A 23,355-nucleotide genomic window follows, 5' to 3' on the forward strand; every position below is an offset into this window, starting at 1 on the left:
GGACGTTTTGAACTATTATCTCCTCAAGTATTTTCTCATGGTCTTTCTTTTTGTCTTCTTCTTCTGGGACTCCTATGATTTGAATGCTGGGGCGTTTAACATTGTCCCAGAGGTCTCTGAGATTGTCCTCATTTCTTTTAATTCGTTTTTCTTTTTTCCTCTCTGTTTCATTTATTTCTACCATTCTATCTTCTACGTCACTTATCCTATCTTCTGCCTCTATTATTCTACTGTTGGTTCCCTCCAGAGTGTTTTTGATCTCATTTATTGCATTATTCATTATATATTGACTCTTTTTTATTTCTTCTAGGTCCTTCTTAAACCTTTCTTGCATCTTCTCAATCCTTGTCTCCAGGCTGTTTATCTGTGATTCCATTTTGTTTTCAAGCTTTTGGATCATTTTCACTATCATTATTTGGAATTCTTTATCAGGTAGATTCCCTCTCTCTTCCTCTTTTGTTTGGTTTGGTGGGCCTTTATCCTGTTTCTTTACCTGCTGGGTATTACTCTGTCTCTTCATCTTGTTTATATTGCTGTGTTTGGGGTGGCCTTTCCATATTCTGGCAGTTTGTGGAGTTCTCTTTATTGTGGAGTTTCCTCGCTGTGGGTGGGATTGTATCAGTGGCTTGTCAAGGTTTCCAGGTTAGGGAAGCTTGTGTCAGTATTCTGATGGGTGGAGCTGGATTTCTTCTCTCTGGAGTGCAGTGAAGTGTCCAGTAATGAGTTTGAGATGACAGTGGGTTTGGAGTGACTTTGGGCAGCCTGTATATTGAAGCTCAGGGCTATGTTCCTGTGTTGCTGGAGAATTTGCATGGTATATCTTGCTCTGGAACTTGTTGGCCCTTGGGTAGTGCTTGGTTTCAGTGTAGGTATGGTGGCATTGGTGAGCTCCTGTCAATTAATGTTCCCTGGAGTCAGAAGTTCTCTGGTATTCTCAGAATTTGGACTTAAGCCTCCTGCTTCCAGTTTTCAGTCTTATTTTTACAGTAGCCTCAAGACTTCTCCATCTATACTGCACTGTTTATAAAACATCTAGGTTAAAGATGAAAAGTTTCTCCACAGTGAGGGACACCTGGAGAGGTTCACAGAGTTACATGGAGAAGAGAAGAGGGAGGAAGGAGTTAGAGGTGACCCGAATGAGATGAGGTGGAATAAAAAGAGGAGAGAGCAAGCTAGCCTGTAATCACTTCCTTATGTGCGCTCCACAGTCTGGGCCACTCAGAGATGTTCATGGAGTTATACAGAGAAGAGAAGAGGGAGGAAGGAGACAGAGGTGGCCAGGAGGATAAAAGGGGGGAATGAAAAGGAGAGAGACAGATCCAGCCAGTAATCAGTTCCCTAAGTGTTCTCCACCGTCCGGAACACAGAAAGAGATTCACAGCGTTGGGTAGAGAAGAGAAGGGGGAGGGCGGAGATAGAGGTGACCTGGTGGAGACAAAGGAGAGTCCAAAGGGCGAGAGAGCAGTCAAGCCCGTAATCTCGCTCCCAAGTAAAAATGGGTACTGAAGATTGGGTTCTTAAAAGTACAAAATTGACAACAAATACCAAAAAGCAAAGATTAAAAATCTAGAGTCGAGGTTGGATTTTCAAAAATACAATATTAAAGAAAAAAAGTCACAAAAATTATAAAATATATATATATATATGAAGTTTGCTTTAAAAAATAGGGTCTCTCTTTTTTTTTTTGCAAAGTAATAGTAGGTTATAAAAATGAAAATTAAAGGAGTAATAGAGGACTTAAAAAATAAAAAAAATTAAAGAATGATAGTAAAAATAGTAAAAAATATATCTAGGACTTTCTCTTGTGTTGTTGTGGGCAGTGTGGGGTCAGTTAATTTTTTGATAGTTCCTTGATCCAGCTTATATTTCTCAAGATCTATAGGCCCTGTCCTATGTGCTACTGCTAAGTCGCTTCAGTCGTGTCCAACTCTGTGCAACCCCATAGACGGCAGCCCACCAGGCTCCCCCATCCCTGGGATTCTCCAGGCAAGAACTCTGGAGTGGGTTGCCATTTCCTTCTCCAATGCATGAAACTGAAAAGTGAAAGTGAAGTTGCTCAGTCGTGTCTGACTACTAGTGACCCCATGGACTGCAGCCTACCAGGCTCCTCCATCCATGGGATTTTCCAGGCAAGAGTACTGGAGTGGGGTCCCATTGCCTTCTCCGCCATCCTATGTAGTCGGTACTAACTACAGGGTTTTAATCTATTACACCTGTCACTTCCAAGGCGGTTCCCTCTGTTTTAGCTTCTTCTGTTTGCTGGACTCTTCGGTGTCTAATTTCCGCCCTGACACAAGGGGGCGGTGGTGGACACTTTTTTAGGCTCACTGGTTCAGTCGTGCTGTGGGGAGGGAGGGACGCTGCAAACAAATAACACGGGCATGTGCTCACAGTGTCTCGGCCACACTGGGTTTGCCCTCGCTCACGACATGTGTGCGCTTTCCCTGGCTACACTGCTTAGGCTCTAGGTTGCTCTGCCGGGGACTGTCTGAGGCCGGCCCTGGGTTGTATGCACTTCCCAGGTCTAAGCCGCTCAGGTTAAGGTACTTGGGTAGTCCTCAGAGGCACAGACTCGGTTGGGCCTGCGTTTTGTGCTCTTCCCAGGTCCGAGCAGCTCAGGTGACCAGGTGTTTGGCGAGCATGGTTGCTGCGACTTATCGCCTCCCCTGTCCCTGCCACTCGGTTCTCTGGTGTATAGCCGGTGCACCTTCTTAGGCGGATGTTGACTGTCCAGAATCCCAAGAAGTCTTGGTTAGCAATGAAGCCTGCTTGCAGTTTGGTAGATAATGCCTCTCTGGGGCTGCGATTGCCCCCTTCCGGCTCTGGCTGCCCTCACTGGCCTGTCACCGGAGTGGGATAGGCTGGTCTGCAGCCAGCTAGCTCTGCTCAGTCCTTTGTTCTATGAGCGGGCCTGATGGTGTGTTAGGTTAGGGCTTTTCATGTAGCTCTAGTCAGTCCTTTGTTCTGTGAGCGGGGCTGGCAGTGTCTTAGGTTAGGACTTTTCGAGTGGTAGCTATCCCACAGTCTGGTTTGCTAGCCCAAGTTAGTTCCCTCAGATTGCCCTCGGGGCATTCAGGCTGGTCCTTACTCTAAGCAATGCAGCCCGCGCCTCCCTGCCCAGCCCCCACTTGCTAGTGGCAGATGCAGGCGTGTTACCGTTGGGCATGTGATCTGTGGGTTTTAATTATTTATTTATTTTTCCTCCCGGTTATGTTGCCCTCTGTGGTTCCAAGGCTCACCACAGACTTGCCAGTGAGAGTGTTTCCTGGTGTTTGGAAACTTTCTTTTTAAGACTCCCTTCCCGAGACAGAGCTCCGTCCCTACCTCTTTTGTCTCTCTTTTTATCTTTTATATTTTTTCCTACCTCCTTTCAAAGACAATGGGCTGCTTTTCTGGCTGCCTGATGTCCTCTGCCGGCATTCAGAGTTGTTTTGTGGAATTTACTTGGCATTCAAATGTTCTTTTGATGAATTTGTGGGGGAGAAAGTGGTCTCCCTGACCGCCATCTTCCAAACTTACAAAATAGTTTCATGTCTTTGTTCATTTCTAGAAGATTAAATTGCTACTGTGAAATAATTAGAGTATCCAATTACCTTGGTATTCTAATCATGTAGGGAATTATATCACCTGAGAACTAATTAAATACCCACAATGATGACTTTCTTTTTCAATGAACTTTAAAAAAATTAAAAACACTGTAAAAAATAAGTATGAAGTACAACGTCACGTGCACTGCCTGGAAGTCTCCCTGACTGGCTGTTGTGTGCCAGATGGTCCCCAGGCTCGTGGACAGTGAGATCGGGGCAGGAAAGGCTTGAGGGAGGCAAGAACGCCCAGCAGGCTGGCCCAAACCCATTGCCCCTTCCTGCACATCCCATCTCCTTTCCCTGAGCCAGTGCAGACTGTCCCAGGCAGGCTTGCAGCGCCTGGTCCAGATGAAGAGGTGCCCAGGAAAGGGAGAATGAAGCTGGCGACGAGCCAGGAGTGGTGAGCAGGGGTGTCACTGATCTTGGTGTTGACCTTGCAGAGCACAGGGACTCAGAGCTGTTTGGGAAGTTTTAAACTGAGAGGAAAATGAGTCTCTTGGGACTTTGTATCGTCTGATACAGACCTAAAGAAAGGGTGTTTTGTGGAACTTCAGTCTTTTTTCATTTAATTTCACTAAGTTCTTACTATGCACTGGGCACTGTTCTGGGTGCTTGAGATAGAGCAGTGAAAAAACTCCTTAGGGAAGGTAAATTTTAGTGGGAGAAGACAAACAATAAACAGAATACATGTGTGAACTATATAAAAGGAATTTCTGTGGAAGAACCTAGAGTTGGGGAAGAAGACAGGAAGTGCTGCGAGCCTGAGTTAATGTTTAAACAGGGTAAGCCGTGAAGGCTTCACGGGAGAGGAGATCACAGCCTTGGAGGAGGGCAGGGAGAGAGCCCATGGTATAGACACCCGGGAAAGAACATTCCAGGGACAGGGACTAAGCGCGCCAGCCTGAGGAAGAGAGCGCCGGCCCGCGAGGAGGCGGCTGGCGGGCGTGTGACTGCAGGGGACAGGGGGCCTGAGACCCCAGAGCTGCCCTCCCTGCGGCGGAACGCCTCCCGAGCAGCAGGCGCAGGGCTGCTGGCCGTGGGGTGCTGTGTGACACCCCGGCGGATGTGTCTGAGGTTCAGAAGCCAGGGTGTGGCTGCTGGTACCAGTGTGTAGGTGCTACTTAAAGTCACGAGACTGTCCAGCATCCCTCGAGCAGAAAAAGAAGTGATCCCACTGACACCCAGGCAGCATCGCCTTCAGGAGGCCAGGGAGAAGAGGCGACCTCGTTACCATTCAAACGGTCCAACAGTAGACACTCCGCAGGGCAGAGCTAGGAATGAATAGCTGTGTAAGACACCAGTCTGGGGCTCAGCGCACAAATCCATGTTTTAACACCTAGAGCTGCCAGCAGCTAAGGGGCTCATACAAGCAGCCACCTCCCTCGCGTGGGAGATGGTCCCAGACCTGCCTGTGCATCCTGCAGGGTCAGCACCATTGACAGGGACAGAGGGGAGAGCCCTGCACACGTCCTGGTCACCTGTACAGTATTAAGTGGTATTCCCACAGAATCCCTGTATGCGTTCTGTATTTGTCAACTAAGTTGCCAAACGAGCACTTAACCAAGTATATTTTGACCTGAGATGGCTGATAAAATGGAGTCTAAAGAGATTGTCACCAATGGCACCCCCTCACTTCTCCTGCTCCCTTTAGTTTAGAGACAGTCTTTTTAAAATACATTTATGTAGTTGGAGCACAGTTGCTTTAGTGTTGCTTTGGTTTCTGCCGGCATCAGCGTGCATGGGCCGTGGGTGTGCAGGGTCCCCGCCCACCCCCGGGTTCTCGCCGAGCTGGCATGTGCGCTCCCCGCCGCAGCAGGGCCCCTCCGGCTCTGTTTACCCGGCGGTGTGTATGTTCCCGTGCTCCTGTCTCCTTTCATCCCATCTTCCCCCTCCCCTCTCTGCGTCCGTGGGTCTGGTCTCTGTGTCCGCCTTACAGACAATCTTGTACTGGAAATCCTTAACTTCTTGGTCTCAGTATCGCAAATCATTCTCCATGCCCTCTTCCTTATAATTGTGAGAGGCCACTTCAAGAAAGAACCAGCCGCCCCGCGAATCGCCTGCTGTGAGGATTCGGCTCTGTTATTGCCTATGTGAGGGTGGAGCCACGCGAGGAGAGGGGTCGAGAGCTGACTGAGGCGCGTGGGTAGGAGAGGCGCTTAAAATGCGCCATGTGGGCCCTCAACACCCACAGGATGTTCCATTTTAGAGTGTTTGCTACAGAAAGGATAAGCATAAAATAAACAGTAAACGTTTCAAAAAGAATTATTGCTGATAATTATCAGTGAGGTGTATAGTTCCTTTAGAGAAAAGCACAGTATTTGCCAACGTAACATGAGACAGTTTGAACTAAATCCATCACTTTATATCTCTATTGTCATATAAAAAAGAGGTTCTTATATAATGTTACTATTAGGATGAGATAATTAATTATATGGTGTATTTATTTATACTCTGCCTTTTCCCACAAAAAATGGAAAGATGGCTTTTCAACTGACACTCCTTTGCTATCCCTCAGCCAGCATCCATCACAGCTTTAAAGTGACCAGGAGATTCAGTATGATTAAGATTTGGAACAAATAGTGATTACTCCAAGTCAAGGGAATCACAGAAAAGTGACTTTCATAGAAATGAAACTTTCACAGGGTGATAAAAATAAGTCGTGTTTCTTTTGTCTGCTTCTGAACGCACTAGGTGTTCTAGGATATTTGATTTTCTCTTCAGGGTATCATTTAAAAAACAAAAAAGTGAAGTGAGAAAAATAAACAGGCTCTTTCTTCATCCATTTATAAGATTTATACAAAAAGAAATGTCATATGATTCATGTGGCAAGGAAGACTTCTTTACCAGCTGAAATGAGGAACAGTGAGAGCTGTACTGACTGATGTTTGGAGTGTAAAAGAGCCAAGGAAAATAGAGCGGATGCGTTGGAACATAAAGGGCCTATCACTTACGTCTCAAAACATCCTTCAGACGTTTTTTCTTGCTCTACACTAGCAAATGGTAAATAACTGAAGTGTCCGAGGTGTTCTCAGCAAGGCGTGTATAGAATGGCAGTGTTCTGAGGTTCACTGCAGTAAACCCGCACGTCTGCTCCTGGCCAGAGGCAGCACCCCCACCCCCAGCCCCAGAAGCCTTTCAGCTGTGTCACAGTCTGATCTGGTCCACACCTTTGTAATAGCATTCAGCATACTGCACTCAGACGTTACCTGTCTTCTCTACTGTCAAAGCAAAAACTGCCCTTGACAAAGTTGAAAAGGTTGTTCCTGATTCTTGCCAAATGTATGTGACCCCGTAACAGAGGACCACACACGGTACTGATGCTCAGGAAAGCCTGCCGTGGGCACCGTAGGAGCTGGTAAGCTCTGTGAGCCTGTAGGAGGCGCCCTGGAGGCACCTCCTCGGGGTCCTCCTGGCCAAGCTGGGAAGCAGGAAGGAGCAGAGAAGGTCCAAACAGGCTCTCCCTCCTCCTGCTCAATCCCCAGGGGCAGTGCTTAGAGGAGTTTCTAGGTGCTGAGGGTGCCGTGGATTTCTGTGGCCCAGGAGTCTCTGAATTCAAGATCAGCCTCTGCACTGCGAGCCCCACTGTGTCTGTCCGCTATACTTCTATAAAGTCAGATTCGGGCTTTAAGGTGAAAATAAATCTTTTCTATTTTTTAACTGAAGTATAATTGATGGACAGTATTGCATAAGTTTCAGGTATACAACATGGTGATTCAAAATTTTTATACATTATACTCCATTTATAGTTATTCGAAAATATTGGCTGTATTTCTTATAGGTTTTGAATGGTTAAAATGAAAATGTAGGAGAGAATTTAAACACAAATGAGCAACAACAACAACAAAGCTCTGATGAAGTGGAACCCGCAGTGGCCTTGACCTGCCTGCGGGCGCCCTGGGGCCCCGCCTGGCACGGGGAGCCGCACCGTGCTGACCCCTCCCTTCCCGAGTCCCGGCTCCTCCCTGAGCGGTCTCATTGCCTTTGCTTTCTTCAGGGAGCCCTCTTCTCTGTTTGCTCAGCCACTACCTCTCTCCCTTTGCCTGGTTAGCTTCTCTAGATCTTCCACATGTGTTTAAACTTCACTTTCTGAATACCTTTCTTGATCTTTCTGACCAGGTCAACCCTCTGTTACAGACACTCTCCCTCCAAGCACTTCTGGTTACCAGTCTATGTTTCTTCGTGTGGTTTTCTCTGTGGTAGTGGAGACTTGTTCTCTGTAACGCCCCCTCATTCCCCACCACGACCCACAGCACTTGTCACACGGCATGTGCTTAACAAATGCAGTTCATCATCAGTTGAATGAGTGAGTAAAGAAACCTCTTGATTTCCTGTGCCTGGTTTCCCTTGGATTGGGCTTTCTCAAAAACAGTTAACAGTTTGAAAAAGTCTTCCAATAAAGAATACCATTCTGTGGTTTTAACTCGGTAGGTCGGAAGGGATCATGCTCATCTAGGGCACCAACAAAATGAAGGTTCAGTCAGTTCAGTTCAGTTCAGTCCTCAGTCACATCTGACTCTTTGTGACCATCACCAACTCGCGGAGTTTACCCAAACTCATGTCCATTGAGTTGGTGATGCTATCCAACTGTCTCATCCTCTGTCATCCCTTTCTCTTCCTGCCTTCAATCATTCCCAGCATCAGGGACTTTTCAAATGAGGATTCAAATGAGCTCTTCGCATCAGGTGGCCAAAGGATTGGAGTTTGAGCTTCAACATCAGTCCTTCCAGTGGATATTCAGGACTGATTTCCTTTAGGATGGACTGGTTGGATCTCCTTGCAGTCCAAGGGACTCTCAAGAGTCTTCTCCAACACCACAGTTCAAAAGCATCAATTCTTCGGCACTCAGCTTTCTTTATAGTCCAACTCTCACCTCCATACATGACTACTGGAAAAACCATAGCTTTGACTAGACAGACCTTTGTTGGCAAAGTGATGTCTCTACTTTTTAATACACTGTGTAGGTTTGTCATAGCTTTTCTTCCAAGGGGCAAATGTCTTTCAATTTCATGGCTGCAATCACCATCTGCAGTGATTTTGGAGCCCCAAAGAAAAAAGGTAGTCAGTCATTCAAATTATCCCTCTATTTTTCTCTTAGGACTTTAGGAGAAGGAAAACCTAGCATCAGTCAAATGTCACAGGCTATACCTAATCTTGCTTATTTTAGAACCATTTCAAGTTACAGTGATTTTATTTACTAAAATAAATTCATTCCAATCTTTATATATACCTTCAATCTCTAGACATTACACTGTCAGGTATCCTGGGAGTTCTGTAGCATTTAGTGTTTAATGAGCAATAACATGAATGATGGTAACTTTAGGAAGTAGCAGAAAACTTGACTCTACTTAGAAGACAGGCAGGAAAATCAATGAATGATTATTAACTATTTCTGAAAAAATTCGAAATCATTTAAAATACATGTTAAAAAAAAAACAACTGTAGTACACCTTGAATGTTTTTATTCCCCTGCCCCTGCATTTTGCTTGTTTATTTGTTTGTTTTGGCAATGAGATAAGAAAATATATGAAGGACTTCCAGGAGTGTCTGTATGAATAGCATTAAAAGGTAGACTGGTTGATACCTTTTCTTGAACTGAATTGGAAGTAGTCAACTATTTCTAACCCTTAAGAAAATCATAAATATGTAGAATTACCCTCCAGGACATGTGATACGTAGGAGACTTGAAACACTGATGTGCCAGAGACTGAAATTTATTCTAGAAAAGCTTTTGGCACTTGGAAAGGGTTCACATAGATTACAAGAATGTATTCTGCTGGCTCTGAAGTTACAGTCCTATTAACTAGTGATCAAAAATATTTAAAGGTTACTGTGTATTAATATCTAATTGTGTCTAGGTATTTAGGTTGATTTTATCCAAATTTTATATTATGATAGTGAATATAATAAATCCATTTTAAAATTTCTTTTTAAGAGAAATTTATTATGGAGGACAAACACATTCTGTATTCCTTTCGTCTCAGTCAACCTCACATGGGAAGTCTAGCTTTTCATTCCACCAGTTTACTCATCTTGCAGCATAATGCCTCACAAGGACATAAGCTGCCTCTGGCAAGTAAGGTTGCACCCAGTGCTGGGAAGGGAGGTCAGATATTGCCACATCAGGTAAAACCAACTAAAACCCTGTAACATGGTTTCAAAAAGGACTTTGTTTTATAGTATTCGCTTCCTTTGGGTCCCTTGACTTGGGAGCTACAAGGATCAAAGTCAGGGAAAGCCCCGGACCTTTAAGACAGCCTGCTGGCCTCCGCAGGTGCCTCCCCACGCGCGGGCTGGGCATGGACCCCCCCGGAGCTGGGGATGGGTGCCCTCGGGCGGCAGGCACAGAGGCTCTACAGGAGGGGTCCTGCAGCAGGTGCACAGGGGGAGCACCCGTCCTCTTTTCTTGCCTGGACTCTCAACAACTCTTCCTTCACTTGGATGACAGCATATGAAACCCAGATGAAACCTGGAAATTAGCTGGTGCAATTCATTTACTAGAGGTAAAAACCAAGACCCAGAAAATATGAGACTCTCAGCATCTCATCAGTTCAGTTCAGTTCCTCAGTAGTGTCCGACTCTTTTCGACCCCATGAATCACAGCACACCAGGCCTCCCTGTCCATCATCAACTCCCGGAGTTCACTCAGACTCACGTGCATCAAGTCAGTGATGCCATCCAGCCATCTCATCCTCTGTCGTCCCCTTCTCCTCCTGCCCCCAATCCCTCCCAGCTTCAGAGTCTTTTCCAATGAATCAGCTCTTCGCATGAGGTGGCCAAAGTACTGGAGTTTCAGCTTTAGCATCATTCCTTCCAAAGAAATCCCAGGGCTGATCTCGTTCAGAATGGACTGGTTGGATCTGCTTGCAGTCCAAGGGACTCTCAAGAGTCTTCTCCAACACCACAGTTCAAAAGCATCAATTCTTCGGCACTCAGCCTTCTTCACAGTCCAACTCTCACATCCATACATGACCACAGGAAAAACCATAGCCTTGACTACACGGACCATTGTCGGCAAAGTAATGTCTCTGCTTTTGAATATGCTATCTAGGTTGGACATAACTTTCCTTCCAAGGAGTAAGCATCTTTTAATTTCATGGCTGCAGTCACCATCTGCAGTGATTTCATGTGTATGTTTAAATGTCGGTATGGAGTTGATGATGCTTCCCTGGTGTGGGACTTGGCCTGGGGAGGATACGTGGCTCTGACTGTGCCACATGTGCGCGCCTTCAGCCCCCGGCGGAGGTGGCCCTTCTGAAAGCTGCAGCCTCACCTCAGCCTCCTCCGCCCGACGCTGAGCAAGGCGTTTGCGAGTGGGAGGTCAGTGCAGAGGCCCCTGGGCCCCAGAGAGACCGTCTGTGGGGTCCAGATGGCTCTGGGGATGCGCACGAGCCTGGCAGAGAGGGTGGTACTGGCTTTGAGTGCGCATTTTTCTTAATTATGTTAATTAAGTCTCGAAAGGAAATTGTTCTAGGAATAGACGCCCGTGGAGCCCAGATCCCGCTCCTCAAAGGGTGCCTCCCGCTGAACTGCCGCGCGGAGCTCGAGGACGCAGGCCCATTCCACAGGCCCTTCACCTCCTGCGTCTTATGTGACAGTTTCTACAGGAGGGAGGGTATCCTGAGAGAAGAAAACAGAGCAGGAAGACGTCAGAGGGAAGACCGCGGTGTCCTCTCTATAACTCGGGGTTCCCTGAGGACAGCTTCCTTCAGAGGCTCCCCTTGGCGTGTCCTCCAGTCCTGACATCCCCAGGCCGCGCGGAGCCGCCCCGAGGGAAGGCGTGCGGAGCCCAGACCCAGGGCCGCCCTCGGGGAACATTCAGCACTCCGCTTGCTCTCCAGGGGGCCCCCCCGCGGACCCCCGCAGCACATCTCTTCAGAATAGAAAAGGGCTGCTCTGGGCCGTAGACCTGCGCCCTGCTTCGGCACAGAGAGCAGAGCTCTCACTTCTCCGTTTTTTTCCGTTATTAGTGGGGTCAGCAAACACCACCTCCAGGCCTCAGGGCAAGCGGTTGACCCAGTCAGCCTCTGTTTCACAGCTGGGTCTACGCTGTGGGCCGCTGCGGGGCGGAGAAGACCTGCGTTTCAGGCCGAGCCGCGGCCTGGCTGCGCGCAGGGAAGCCCTCTCTCCGCCCTTAATACCGAGGGACCGCGGACAGCCGCGCTCTGTGGCGCGGGTGCTTCTCAGCGCCGAGACCTGGGCTGGCTCTTGTCTGCCCTCCAGCGCTGGACTGTCCAGCCCTCTCGCCGTCCGCCCTGCCCCTGCCCTACACGCAGTCAGAAACACAGGCTCACGGAGACCTCAGGCCTCAGGCGGCCTGACTGTGCCTCTTATCTCTTCCTATGCTGAACTTTGATTTCTTTCTTTTCTGTGTACAAAGCTCCCTTTGTAGTACAGATATAGCTATCTGATTTGAAAAGTGTCATGATGTTCTGATGTAGAATATTAAAGTTAGTAAGTTTATTTTTATGTACCCCAAACACAGAGAGACTATAATCTTTTCCACTAAAATTGTCGTAAGAATTTGTAGCCTCGTACTTCGGTTTGAGGAGAGAAGATTGGTTCTAAACCTGTTCTGAAGTTTCTGTTGATGAACTCATTTCTTCTCCATTGCTTGTTACTAAAATGTGAACATTGAATTTAAGCTCTAACACCGTTTTCACTCTTTCTGCAGCACCTGAAATCCTTAGAGGCTGTGCCTACGGACCCGAGGTGGACATGTGGTCTGTGGGGATAATCACCTACATTTTGTAAGTGAATAGAAGCGATCTCTAAGCATACTGTTTCCCTTTGCAATAGTGTCTTCTAGTTACTTATGTGTGCATGCATGCTAAATTGCTCAGGCCTGTCCAACTCTTTTCGACCCCATGGACTGTAGCCCACCAGGCTTCTCTGTCCATGGGATTCTCCAGGCAAGAACACTGGAGTGGGTTGCCATGCCCTCCTCCAGGGGACCTTTCCAACCCGGGAATCGAACCCCTGTCTCTCATGTCTCCTGCTTTGGCAGGCAGTTTCTTTACCACTAGCATCACCTGGGAAGCCCAAGTACTTAGAGTCCTCATAAAAAAAGCAAGATTCCTTTTACCTTTTTGTGGTTCTCTATGATGTGCTAAGAGTAGTTAATGAAAGAATTTTCGGGAAACGAGCATCATGTTTTGTAGTTTTCTTGGGGCAAGAACTTCGGTCTAGGGCTTCGCTGTGTCTCATTGTACTATGCAGTGTATCACAGACTGGGGAACAATTCATTATTTGATGGTAGTAATGAGCATGAAACCACCTATTAAACTTGCTCTTGTTTTACTTATGTGCAGGTCATCCAAATGATAAGAGTATTATTCCTTTTTAAGGGACAAATGGTTCTTTAACCTCTGAAGCAATCCCAAACCTATATATGTCTTATCAGGAATGTTTTAAAGGCATTTTGGCTATCAGTTTTATTTCCTATATGTGTTAAGTTCTCAAGGACCTTTAGTATAATACCCTGAACTCAGAGAAAACTTCTCTCTGGTAGAAAAAAGGCGGGGGGCTAAATCTTTCACTGTCTGGTATCTCCAGCTCCATTTCTAAGCTCCTGTCTACTAATAAACAATGGGTTTCAGTCTGCCAAAGAGATGATGGAATTGCGGACAAATATGAAGGAAATAGTCCAGAGTGATGGGAGAGTGTCTGGAGAGGAAGGTTTGCCTGTAGAACAGCTGCAAAAGCAAACCGCACTGAGCTCCAAAGCTTAAATCAAAGCAAGTGGACTTGGCTGTCAGTTAGAGGATACTGGACAGAGGAACCTGGCTACAGTCCACGGGATCACAGTCGGACACGACTGAGCAACTTCACTTTCACTTTAGAGGGTACTGCAGAGTTCATTGTTGTGCATATGCCATGTGCACTCTTGTGTCCGACTCTTTGCGACCCCATGGACTGTAGCCCACCAGGCTCCTCTGTCTGTGGGGTTCTCCAGGCAAGAATACTGGAGTGAGTTGCCCTTTCCTTCTCCAGGGGATCTTCCCAACCCAGGGACCGAACCCACATGTCTTGCGTCTCCTGCACTGACAGGTGGATTCTTTACCTTCCACCTGGGAAGCCCAAGTTAATTGTTGAAACCTGTATTATTCAAATCTGTAAAGAGATTTTGAAGGGTGTGGAAGAAAGTGAATTAGGCAGCTCAGGTTCTGTAACAAAACACAGAGACTGGGTGCTACAGAAACAAAAGTGGAGTCCTGGAGTTCTGGAGGTCAAAGGTGCTAGTAGCTCAGGTCCTGGTGAGAGCAGTCTTCCTGGCTGCAGACAGCTGCCTTCTCCCTGTATCCTCCCAAGGCAGGAAGAGGAAGCACGTTCTGTGGTCCCTCTTCCGTGAGAGCACTGATCACAGCACGAGGTCCCACCCTCGTGGCCTCATCGAACTCTCTTAACTGCCAGAGCCCTCATCTCCAGATGCCATCATGCAGGGCTCAGGGCCTAACGTCCTGATCGGGGAGAACACAGTGCAGTCCATAGTAGGAAGAGGTTTGGTTTGGTTAATTTAATAGTGATCTTAGAAAGTGCAGTGTCTAGGTAATATGGGCTAGGAAGAGGGTAACCAGGGTAGACTTCCAAGCAAGTTAGCAAACTCTTGAGTTCACCTGGGTTATATGTTGGTCAGTAGCAACCATAAAACGGTTTAACAAGCACACCATAAAATAGTCATCTGCTATTATGTAATGTCAAAAGATATTTTCAGTGATCACTTCCAGGATGTATTAAAGTTTGAAAAGAATTGAGAGAGCTAGGGAACCATGTTTTTTCTTACGAAAGTGCAAACTTTTAGGTAATTTGTTTTCCATACTTAGTGCTTAATTCATTAGTAATGAATTCATAAGGTCATGTCATAGAATTCCTTCAGCTTACATTTAAGATCACTGTTGTGCTGTGGAAGAAGGTTGTCTCCTGAATTGTGTGGGTGACATATTATGCTTAATGATGTTCATTGAAAAACTGAACTACAAATACTGCTTCATATTTGCCCCTAAAATGTAAACGTGCCCACCCAAGTAGAGTTTCTTACTGAAATGTGATAAAAGGGGTTGAAGAATTAAGGATATGTGATAACAGAGAGATCGAGATAGGAAATTTAATAGCATTTGCCCTGGAAACCTGAAATATGGAATGAATGACACTCCCATGTCACTAACATGGGAACGTGAAGAGAAAAAAATGTGACTATTGGAGAAGCATCTTATTATAACCCTGAAAATAATTTAAAAATCTATCAGGTTTCTTTCCCATAGTTCACTTAAGCCCGTTAGTTGAAAGTTGCTGGCTGAGTAAGTGGTAGCAGCTAACGGTGCCGCTCACAGCTAATATCCTTTAGTTCTGGTCCGACTTCTGTCAGCCCCTGAGACTGGGGACTTGTTATTTACTCTGTAGTCCATTAATGATTGATGAAGTCTACTAGGCAAGGCTCACTGGAACATTTTCTACAGTGGACTGTGCCCTTGGATTTATGTACCTCCTTTATTATTATTAAAAGTTCTACCCAGGTATTTTGTGCTATGACCGTGCTATTTCTAAGGATGACAGTAGCTTGGACATGAAGGCCATTCTGTTGTTTCTCAGAAGAATTCTGCTCCTTCTACCTTCTAAACCTAAGCCCTTTATCCCTACAGACAAAAGCAACTCCTGTGGTTTTCAGGTCAGAATCAGGTAACATCAGAGATTCACACTCTCGCCTTCAGCTTTCAGCGCTGCGTCCTGTCCCGTGGCGCCCTGCTCACAGCCCGCCTCGGCTTCGGCCGGCTCCCGGGCCGGCCCCGCAGCGTCGGGCTCTTCACTGTGCCCCGAGCGCGCTCGCCTGCTGCTCCGTGTCTGCGCCTCCCGGCCCCACCCTTCAGGCTAATGACCTAACCTGCTAACCCCGTCTCGGCGCACAGGTTTGCCGACGTGTCCAGCATGACAGGAAGGCGTCTGAGTGCCCCACTTGCAGAGCTGTCATTTTTCCCTCTAAATTCCGGAAGACGGAACGTGCGAGTTTCCTCAACTAAGCCTGGACGGTTGGCCGCTTTCCCGGGACTCGCGGGCAGCGGCCCTGTCTGATGGAGGAGGCCGCCGGGCGCGGTGTGACCGTGTGCCCGCCTCCCTATTCCCTCTGCTGGAGCCCCGTCTCTCTGGGGCCCCGCAGCGGCCGTGTCTGTCTGCCGGAGGCCGGGCTGCAGGCGCGGTGTGGCCGTGTGCCCCCTCCTCTGCTCCAGCCGCGTCTTCCTTGGGGGCCCCCACTGGATGGTCGTGTCTGATGGAGGAGGCCGCCGGGCGGGGTGTGCCGTGTGCCTTCTTCTGCTGGAGCGGCGTCTCCCCGGGGGCCCCACAGTGCACGGGGTCGGGGGGGGGGGGGGGCGGGGGGGCGCCCAACCCGGCCTCGGTGCTCCTGAGCCTCGGCTTTACCCGGCTGGCTCTGCAGTATTTGAAAGAAACCAGGACTGTCGAGCAGGATGGTCCCTGAGCCAAAGAGCAGGAGAAACGGCTTACTCTTAAACACCTGCTGCGTCCGCATCCGCTGGACTGTTTCACGCTCTGCAGCAGCTGGGCCAGTTTGATGGAAGGACATGGGGAAATGTTTCTTACTGTGTTCATTCTTTTTCCTTCATTCTTTGTCACGTGAAACACACGCCCTGGCAAGGACTTTTTTTTTTTTTTTTTTTACAGTTCCCTTTTGGTCTTTAGTGATTTAGAACCTCCCCCGACCTGTAAGCATTAGAGGCTTGGTGGTCCCACCAGCAGCTCACTTTTCCTGTCTCTCTTTTTCATGTCAAGGGTGGTTCTGTTTCTTTCCTCTCACATTTTTATGTGACCGTGCTGGAAGGTGACAGTGATCGTGGTGAGATGTCTTTGCGATGTTCAGAAGCGAGGCTCATGTGCCTTGTGGCGGTCCTCTGGGCTGCGTCGCCCGCTGCAGTCAGTTCAGAAGGCACTTCCCTCCGGCCGTGTAGGCTCCTGTGTTCACTCTGAGACCCAAACTGGAGTGGGATGGAAACCCAATACTTTTTTCATCTCTATGGAAGAATTCAGTGAAAAGGACTGAAGAAAAACGACTAACAACTTTTCTTTGCACCTTTTAACCTTTTTATCCTCAAAATCCTAACTTTTCCATGTTATGATAAATTAGAACTCCAATCTGTCCTCTCAATTCCTGGTGGAAAAAAAACACTTGGAAATAGCACTATAGCATTATGCTTGTAATAGGGTTAGCTATTATAATATTATTATTGCTTTGTATCATAACTATTAATATGATTATAACTTTTTGTAGGAATCTTAAATTGATTTTGTATCTATTTTTACTTCCCTGAAGACATGATTGTATATTTATATAATCATAAATGAATTATAACAAGGCAATTACACACTTAAGCTTAGCAGACATACATTCATCACAGGAAGCTGTTAAAAAGGACAGTATTGAATTTCTGCAAAAAATTGGTGACATACACTGAGGCTTTTAAAGGCATTTTATCTTGTATCTTTTGTCCTAGACTTTGTGGATTTGAACCATTCTATGATGAGAGAGGTGATCAATTCATGTTCAGGAGAATTCTGAATTGTGAATATTACTTTATCTCCCCCTGGTGGGATGAAGTATCTCTGAATGCCAAGGATCTGGTAAGTGTGACTGAAACAAAAGGAAATAAAATGCCTTACATTCATTTTTTTAACTAATTAATGGGCAGTGCCATTTAAAAAATTAATCCCGTTTAGTAGCTTATTTCTTTTTAATTATATAGTATTTTTAAGAAAACAATGCACACTAATTTTCCTTATAGATAATGAAAAAAGATATGTTTGATTAATCTCTGCTGCTGCTGCTGCTGCTAAGTCGCTTCAGTCGTGTCCGACTCTGTGAGACCCCATAGACGGCAGCCCACCAGGCTCCCCCGTCCCTGGGATTCTCCAGGCAAGAACACTGGAGTGGGTTGCCATTTCCTTCTCCAATGCGTGAAAGTGAAAAGTGAAAGTGAAGTCACTCAGTCGTGTCTGACTCTTAGCGACCCCATGGACTGCAGCCCACCAGGCTCCTCCATCCATGGGATTTTCCAGGCAAGAGTACTGGAGTGGGTTGCCATTGCCTTCTCCATCATCTCTAGCTGAATTATCACAAATTACAAATTACTGCTTGTTAATTAATGAGTTTTTATCATCTAGTCAGTGTAATATAGAACCTGTAAGCTATGAAGCTATGAAGACAGCTGTGCTGGGTGACTCCAAACATACACAGATGAATTCTTTTTTAAAATGGCTTGCTGTCACTTAGATTAGTTATACTTTGAATAAAACAACATTATTTCTTCAAATGTTCAAACTTATTAAAATATCCTGATGGTAACACAAGTCCTATCCTGCATGACTACCATACATGAGTCACATTGTGCGTTTTGTTGGGTTTTTTGTTTGTTTCACTGACTTCTCACCTCCGGTAATACTGGAGTTTATCTGCATTCAGGACAGGTGGGGCACTGGCCTATCCTCTGGGGCGTTGCCCACTGGTTCTAAAATGAAGATACTGGGGTGCCATTGAAGCTTTTACCATCAATTCTTTTGAGCTGTCGTCCTCAATCTTTTTGGCACCAGGGACCAACCTTATGGAAGACAGTTTTTCCATGGACCGGGGATAGGGAGGACAGTTTCAGGATGATTTAAGCACATCACATTTATTTTGCACTTTATTTCTAATCTAATACTGCTGCTGATAAGATAGGAAGTACCAGTTCACAGCCCGGAGAGTGGGGAGCCCTGTTCTAGAGAGAAACCACACAGAAATGATGAAAAATTGACTTCTGAGTCATAGAAGGTTGGATCTCCAAGGATCTCAGGACTCATTTAATCTTCCTTGAATTTTAAGGATGAGTTTGCTCAAGCGCAGAGAAGTGACGCACAGCTTCCCAGCAGAAAGGCATTGCTCGAAAGGAAGGGTCCAGATTTCCGGACCCCTTCTCCAGGGCTCTTTTTCCACCTTACCATCTGTGTGCTGTGAAAACAGGTTTGCTAAGGTCATGACCTTTCCAGCACTGTCTGAAGAGAGGCAGCGTGTGTGCGATGCGAAGATATCGCCACCTCCCCCTCGCGCCCCCTCTACTGAGCATCTCCGTGTCCGCCCGTCTGTCTGCTCCACCGAGTAGCCCCGGGCCAGGCCCCCACCTCCCTCCTCCCGGTCCGCGGCCGCGGCCTCTCTCCTGCTCTCCCTGCCTCTTCCTGCGCGTCTGCAGTGCGCGCCCCGCGCGGGACCTGGAGGGCGGCCTCACTGGGGACTGGGGTCCCCTCTGCTCCGCGGCGCGTGGACCCCCGTCCCGGCGGCATGACTCTGGGTGCTCTGTGCTGTCCCTTCATCCTCCCTGCTCCTTCCTCTCCACCACACACACACAGACATACAGATACACACAGAGACACAAAGAGACACACACACACGGACACACACAGACACAGAGACACAGACACAGAGACACAGACACACACAGATACAGACACAGACACACACACACAGAGACACACACACACAGACAGACACAGACACACACACACACACACACACAGGGCTGGCCTCGGAGCGCGGACCCCAGTCCCGGCAGCGTGACTCTCCATGTGCCTGCTGCTCCTCCGTCCGCCCTGTGATGCCCCTCCGTCATCCTCCTCCTTCCTCTCCACACACACACAGAGCTCTTTACACGGGTAGCTAATCTTTTTTAGTGTGTTTTAATCGAAGGAAAGCGGCTTCACAGTGTTGTGTGCTCTCTGCCTTGCAGCACACAGATTCGCGTGGGCGCGTGTCCCCTCCCTCGTGAACCACCCCCCCCCCCGCCCCTCCAGGGGTCACAGGGCAGCACAGGTGACTCGTTTTCGAGCCCTGGCTGCCGTGACTTTGTTGAGGAGACCTGGTCTTCTAGGGGCATGCTGTTCTCCTCACAGTCGGTTCATTTCTCCTGCCGCTTGATCCTCCCCCGGGCCTCATTTTTCACGATAAGCATCATTTCCATATGCTGTGCTCAGAAGTATTCCTTAATGAGGTTCAGGCTCTGGGAGAGGATGAAGCAGGTGGGCCCAGATCTTAGTGCCATGTGGACCTGAAGTGCATGCTCAGTAAATGTTCGTTGAGTGAAACCATCAGTCGGGAAATGGATCAAGGATTCTTAGAAGTCCGACATGCCTGGGTTCAAGTGCCCCGCCCCCACCCCGCACCCCCTTTCTAATAGTTGCAGGTTTGACCTTGTGCTAGCCTGACCTCTCTGTGCTTTGGTTTTCTTCTCTGGATGGTACTGGTACCTGTCTTTAGGTCTTTGGAAGAATTAAGGGATATGATACATACTAAGTAACCATCACCAACCAACTCAATAATAATCCCATTAGTTAGCCCCCTTCTGTTTCATTTTATCTCTGATAAAAGGTTAAATGGACAAGAAGGTTACCTGTGATGTTCCTTCATTCAGCTATACCCCCTGTTGGTTAAAACATTTACATAACTTCAGAACTAAAGGAATCTTTGAGCCCCTAAATGAAACACTTATTAGCAATACCTGCATCTGTTCTCTCATGGTGCTTGGGGAGCTGGTCTGTAAGCGGAGCTGTAGGATAATGGCACATCTTTGGGTCTGAATCCTGACGAGGTCACTGAGTCTGATCTTCAACAACTTTCTTAAAAACTCAGTGCATCAATGTCTCCAAATGTAAAGATGAATGATGACATATATAAATTTTTGATGCTAATTGGCTTTCCATAAATTCTTTGTATTTTCAAGCAGGAGAGAATGGTGATGATAGGGAAGAGGAAACATGATTAGAAAATGAGCATGAAGTATCTAATTGTCAAAGATGTTTTAAGGATTAGGTATCACTTAACTTACATGAAATTATTAGTGTATGTATCCAACAGATGATAGCTCTGACCACCATCAAAGCTGTTACTGCTGTGCATTCTTCTTCTTAATTATTCTTCAGCTCCCTCCACCTCCTCACTGACTTTAAGCCTAAACATCTCAAGATTACCAGTTTCAAATGCAGTCTCTCTACCCCACATACATTTCTTTGCAAATGCTACAAAACAGAAAGTGAAAGGAGAACCAGATATTAATTCTTCATTTGACTAGCTTCCTAATTTTGTTAGCCTGTGTTCAGTTTTTGGATTTTCAGAATTAGAAAAGATCTTATGCCTTAAGTCATCCAAAGTCCTTTATTTTACACACCGGCAGACTGAAACTCAGAAAGCTTGTCTACCATGAAGGCACTGTGGTGTCGTGGCCACAGGACAAATTCTAAGACAAGACAAACCCTAGTATGAGTATGCTGCTGCTGCTGCTAAGTCACTTCGGTTGTGTCTGACTCTGTGCGACCCCATAGACGGCAGCCCACCAGGCTCCCCTGTCCCTAGGATTCTCCAGGCAAGAACACTGGAGTGGGTTGCCATTTCCTTCTCCAGTGCATGAAAGTGAAAGTGAAGTAAGTCACTCAGTCGTGTCCAACTCTTCACAACCCATGGACTGCAGCCCACAAGGCTCCTCCATCCATGGGATTTTCCAGGCAAGAGTACTCGAGTGGGGTGCCATCATATAGCCCCCACCAGTTACACGAATCACTAAATCTTTGAGCTTCCTTCCATCCCTAATTCATGAATTGGAACTAAAGTTACTAATTGATAAGAGTATAGATAGGATTACATAAATTTTTAAAAAATGTTGCATGCCTGTAAGAATGTGTTTACAAGGAAATTAGAGTGGAAATTAGGTTGTGTAAGAAGAGGGCCCAGGAGGGTGTCCATAGTCACTCAGTAGGGGCGGGTGGGTGTCTGAGGTCAGACACATGTGGGTCTTTGAGGTCACAGAAGTAGAGACTTTGAACAAGTTAGGATTTAAGCGTGCTTCCTGACTCCAGGTAATCTCTGCCTCATCCCAGGTCACTTCTCTGAGCCCAGGGCTGGGGATTATTTTGGTTGTTGAACTTCCTGGCAATTCATTGTCTGCTCATGCTCACCATTGGGGTAAACCTCCCAGAATGGGCTATGATTCATTTGAATTCAGTCCTTTTAAACAAACCATATCCCCAAACTACTGACACCTTTTCTTTGATTCTAAGTAGGCTTTTACCCCAGCTCCTGGCATTTTCCTTCAAGGGATAAGAGGCTTATGAAGGCTTCCTGATGGGAAGATCAAATTGCCAACATCCGCTGGCTCATCAAAAAAGTAAGACAGTTCCAGAAAAGCATCTATTTCTGCTTTATTGACTATGCCAAAGTCTTTGACTGTGTGGATCACAATAAACTGTGGAAAATTCTGAAAGAGATAGGAATACCAGACCACCTGACCCACCTCTTGAGAAATCTCTATGCAGGTCAGGAAGCAACAGTTAGAACTGGACATGGAACAACAGACTGGTTCCAAATAGGAAAAGGAGTATGTCAAGGCTGTATGTTGTCACCCTACTTATTTAACTTATATGCAGAGTACATCATGAGAAACCCTGGGCTGGATGAAACACAAGCTGGAATCAAGATTGCCAGGAGAAATATCAATAACCTCAGATATGCAGATGACACCACCCTTATGGCAGAAAGTGAAGAGGAACTAAAGAGGCTCTTGATGAAAGTGAAAGAGGAGAGTGAAAAAGTTGGCTTAAAGCTCAGCATTCAGAAAACAAAGATCATGGCATCAGGTCCTATCACTTCATGGCAAATAGATGGAGAAACAGTGGCAGACTTTATTTTGGGGGCCTCCAAAATCACTGCAGATGGTGACTGCAATTAAATGAAATTAAAAGACACTTGATCCTTGGAAGAAAAGCTATGACCAACCTAGACAGCATATTAAAAAGCAGAGACATTTCTTTGTCAACAAATGTCCATCTAGTCAAGGCGGTGGTTTTCCCAGGAGTCATGTATGGATGTAGAGAAGGCAATGGCACCCCACTCCAGTACTCTTGCCTGGAAAATCCCATGGACAAGGAGCCTGGTAGGCTGCATTCCATGGGGTCGCTGGGAGTCAGACATGACTGAGCGACTTCACTTTCACTTTTCACTTTCATGCATTGGAGAAGGAAATGGCAACCCACTCCAGTGTTCTTGCCTGGAGAATCCCAGGGACGGGGGAGCCTGGTGGGCTGCCGTCTATGGGGTCGCACAGAGTCGGACACAACCCAAGTGATTTAGCAGCAGCAGCAGCAGCATGTATGGATGTGAGAGTTGGACTATAAAGACAGCTGAGCACTGAAGAACTGATGCTTTTGAACTGTGGTGTTGGAGAAGATTCTTGAAGTCCCTTGGAAAGCAAGGAGATCCAACCAGTCCATCCTAAAGGAAATCAGTCCTGAGTGTTCATTGGAAGGACTGATGCTGAAGCTGAAACTCCAATACTTTGGCCACCTGATTCGAAGAGCTGACTCATTTGAAAAGACCCTGATGCTGGGAAAGACTGAAGGCAGAAGGAGATGGTTGGATGGCATCACCGACTCAATGGACATGAGTTTGAGTAAACTCTGGGAGTTGGTGACGGACAGGGAGGCCTGGCGTGCTGCAGTCCATGGGCTCACAAAGAGTCAGACACAACTGAGTTACTGAACTGAACCTATCCTTAAGGGCTTAGAGAGTACTACTGATAGGATCACGGTGTAATCATAAAGGCTATGACCCTGCCCCCTTTTGTTTGCCCTTCAGTCCCCACAGAAGGAATGATGGCTGCATGAATGATCCGTCTCCCCTGAAATGTAGTTTACCTTCTGAATTCTAAGTTATGTGAAGTTGCAACCTAGAATTATCCAGATGCTGGCTCCC

At 46.8% G+C, this 23,355-nt stretch overlaps 1 protein-coding gene across 5 annotated transcripts in view; it reads left to right on the top strand.

Moving 5' to 3' along the window:
* CAMK4 (calcium/calmodulin dependent protein kinase IV) overlaps positions 1 to 23,355 on the top strand; it is a 255,441-nt gene that overhangs the window by 229,818 nt on the left and 2,268 nt on the right. For all 5 annotated transcript variants that reach the window (XM_070794140.1, XM_070794139.1, XM_070794143.1 and 2 more), the window contains exons 8-9: positions 12,259 to 12,334; positions 17,084 to 17,210. In XM_070794140.1, the coding sequence (XP_070650241.1) occupies positions 12,259 to 12,334; positions 17,084 to 17,210 (203 nt within the window). The remainder of the gene's footprint in view (positions 1 to 12,258; positions 12,335 to 17,083; positions 17,211 to 23,355) is intronic.

The sequence above is a fragment of the Bos indicus genome, chromosome 7 (genome assembly GCF_029378745.1).
Source record: "Bos indicus isolate NIAB-ARS_2022 breed Sahiwal x Tharparkar chromosome 7, NIAB-ARS_B.indTharparkar_mat_pri_1.0, whole genome shotgun sequence".
Classification (NCBI taxonomy): Eukaryota; Metazoa; Chordata; class Mammalia; order Artiodactyla; family Bovidae; genus Bos; species Bos indicus.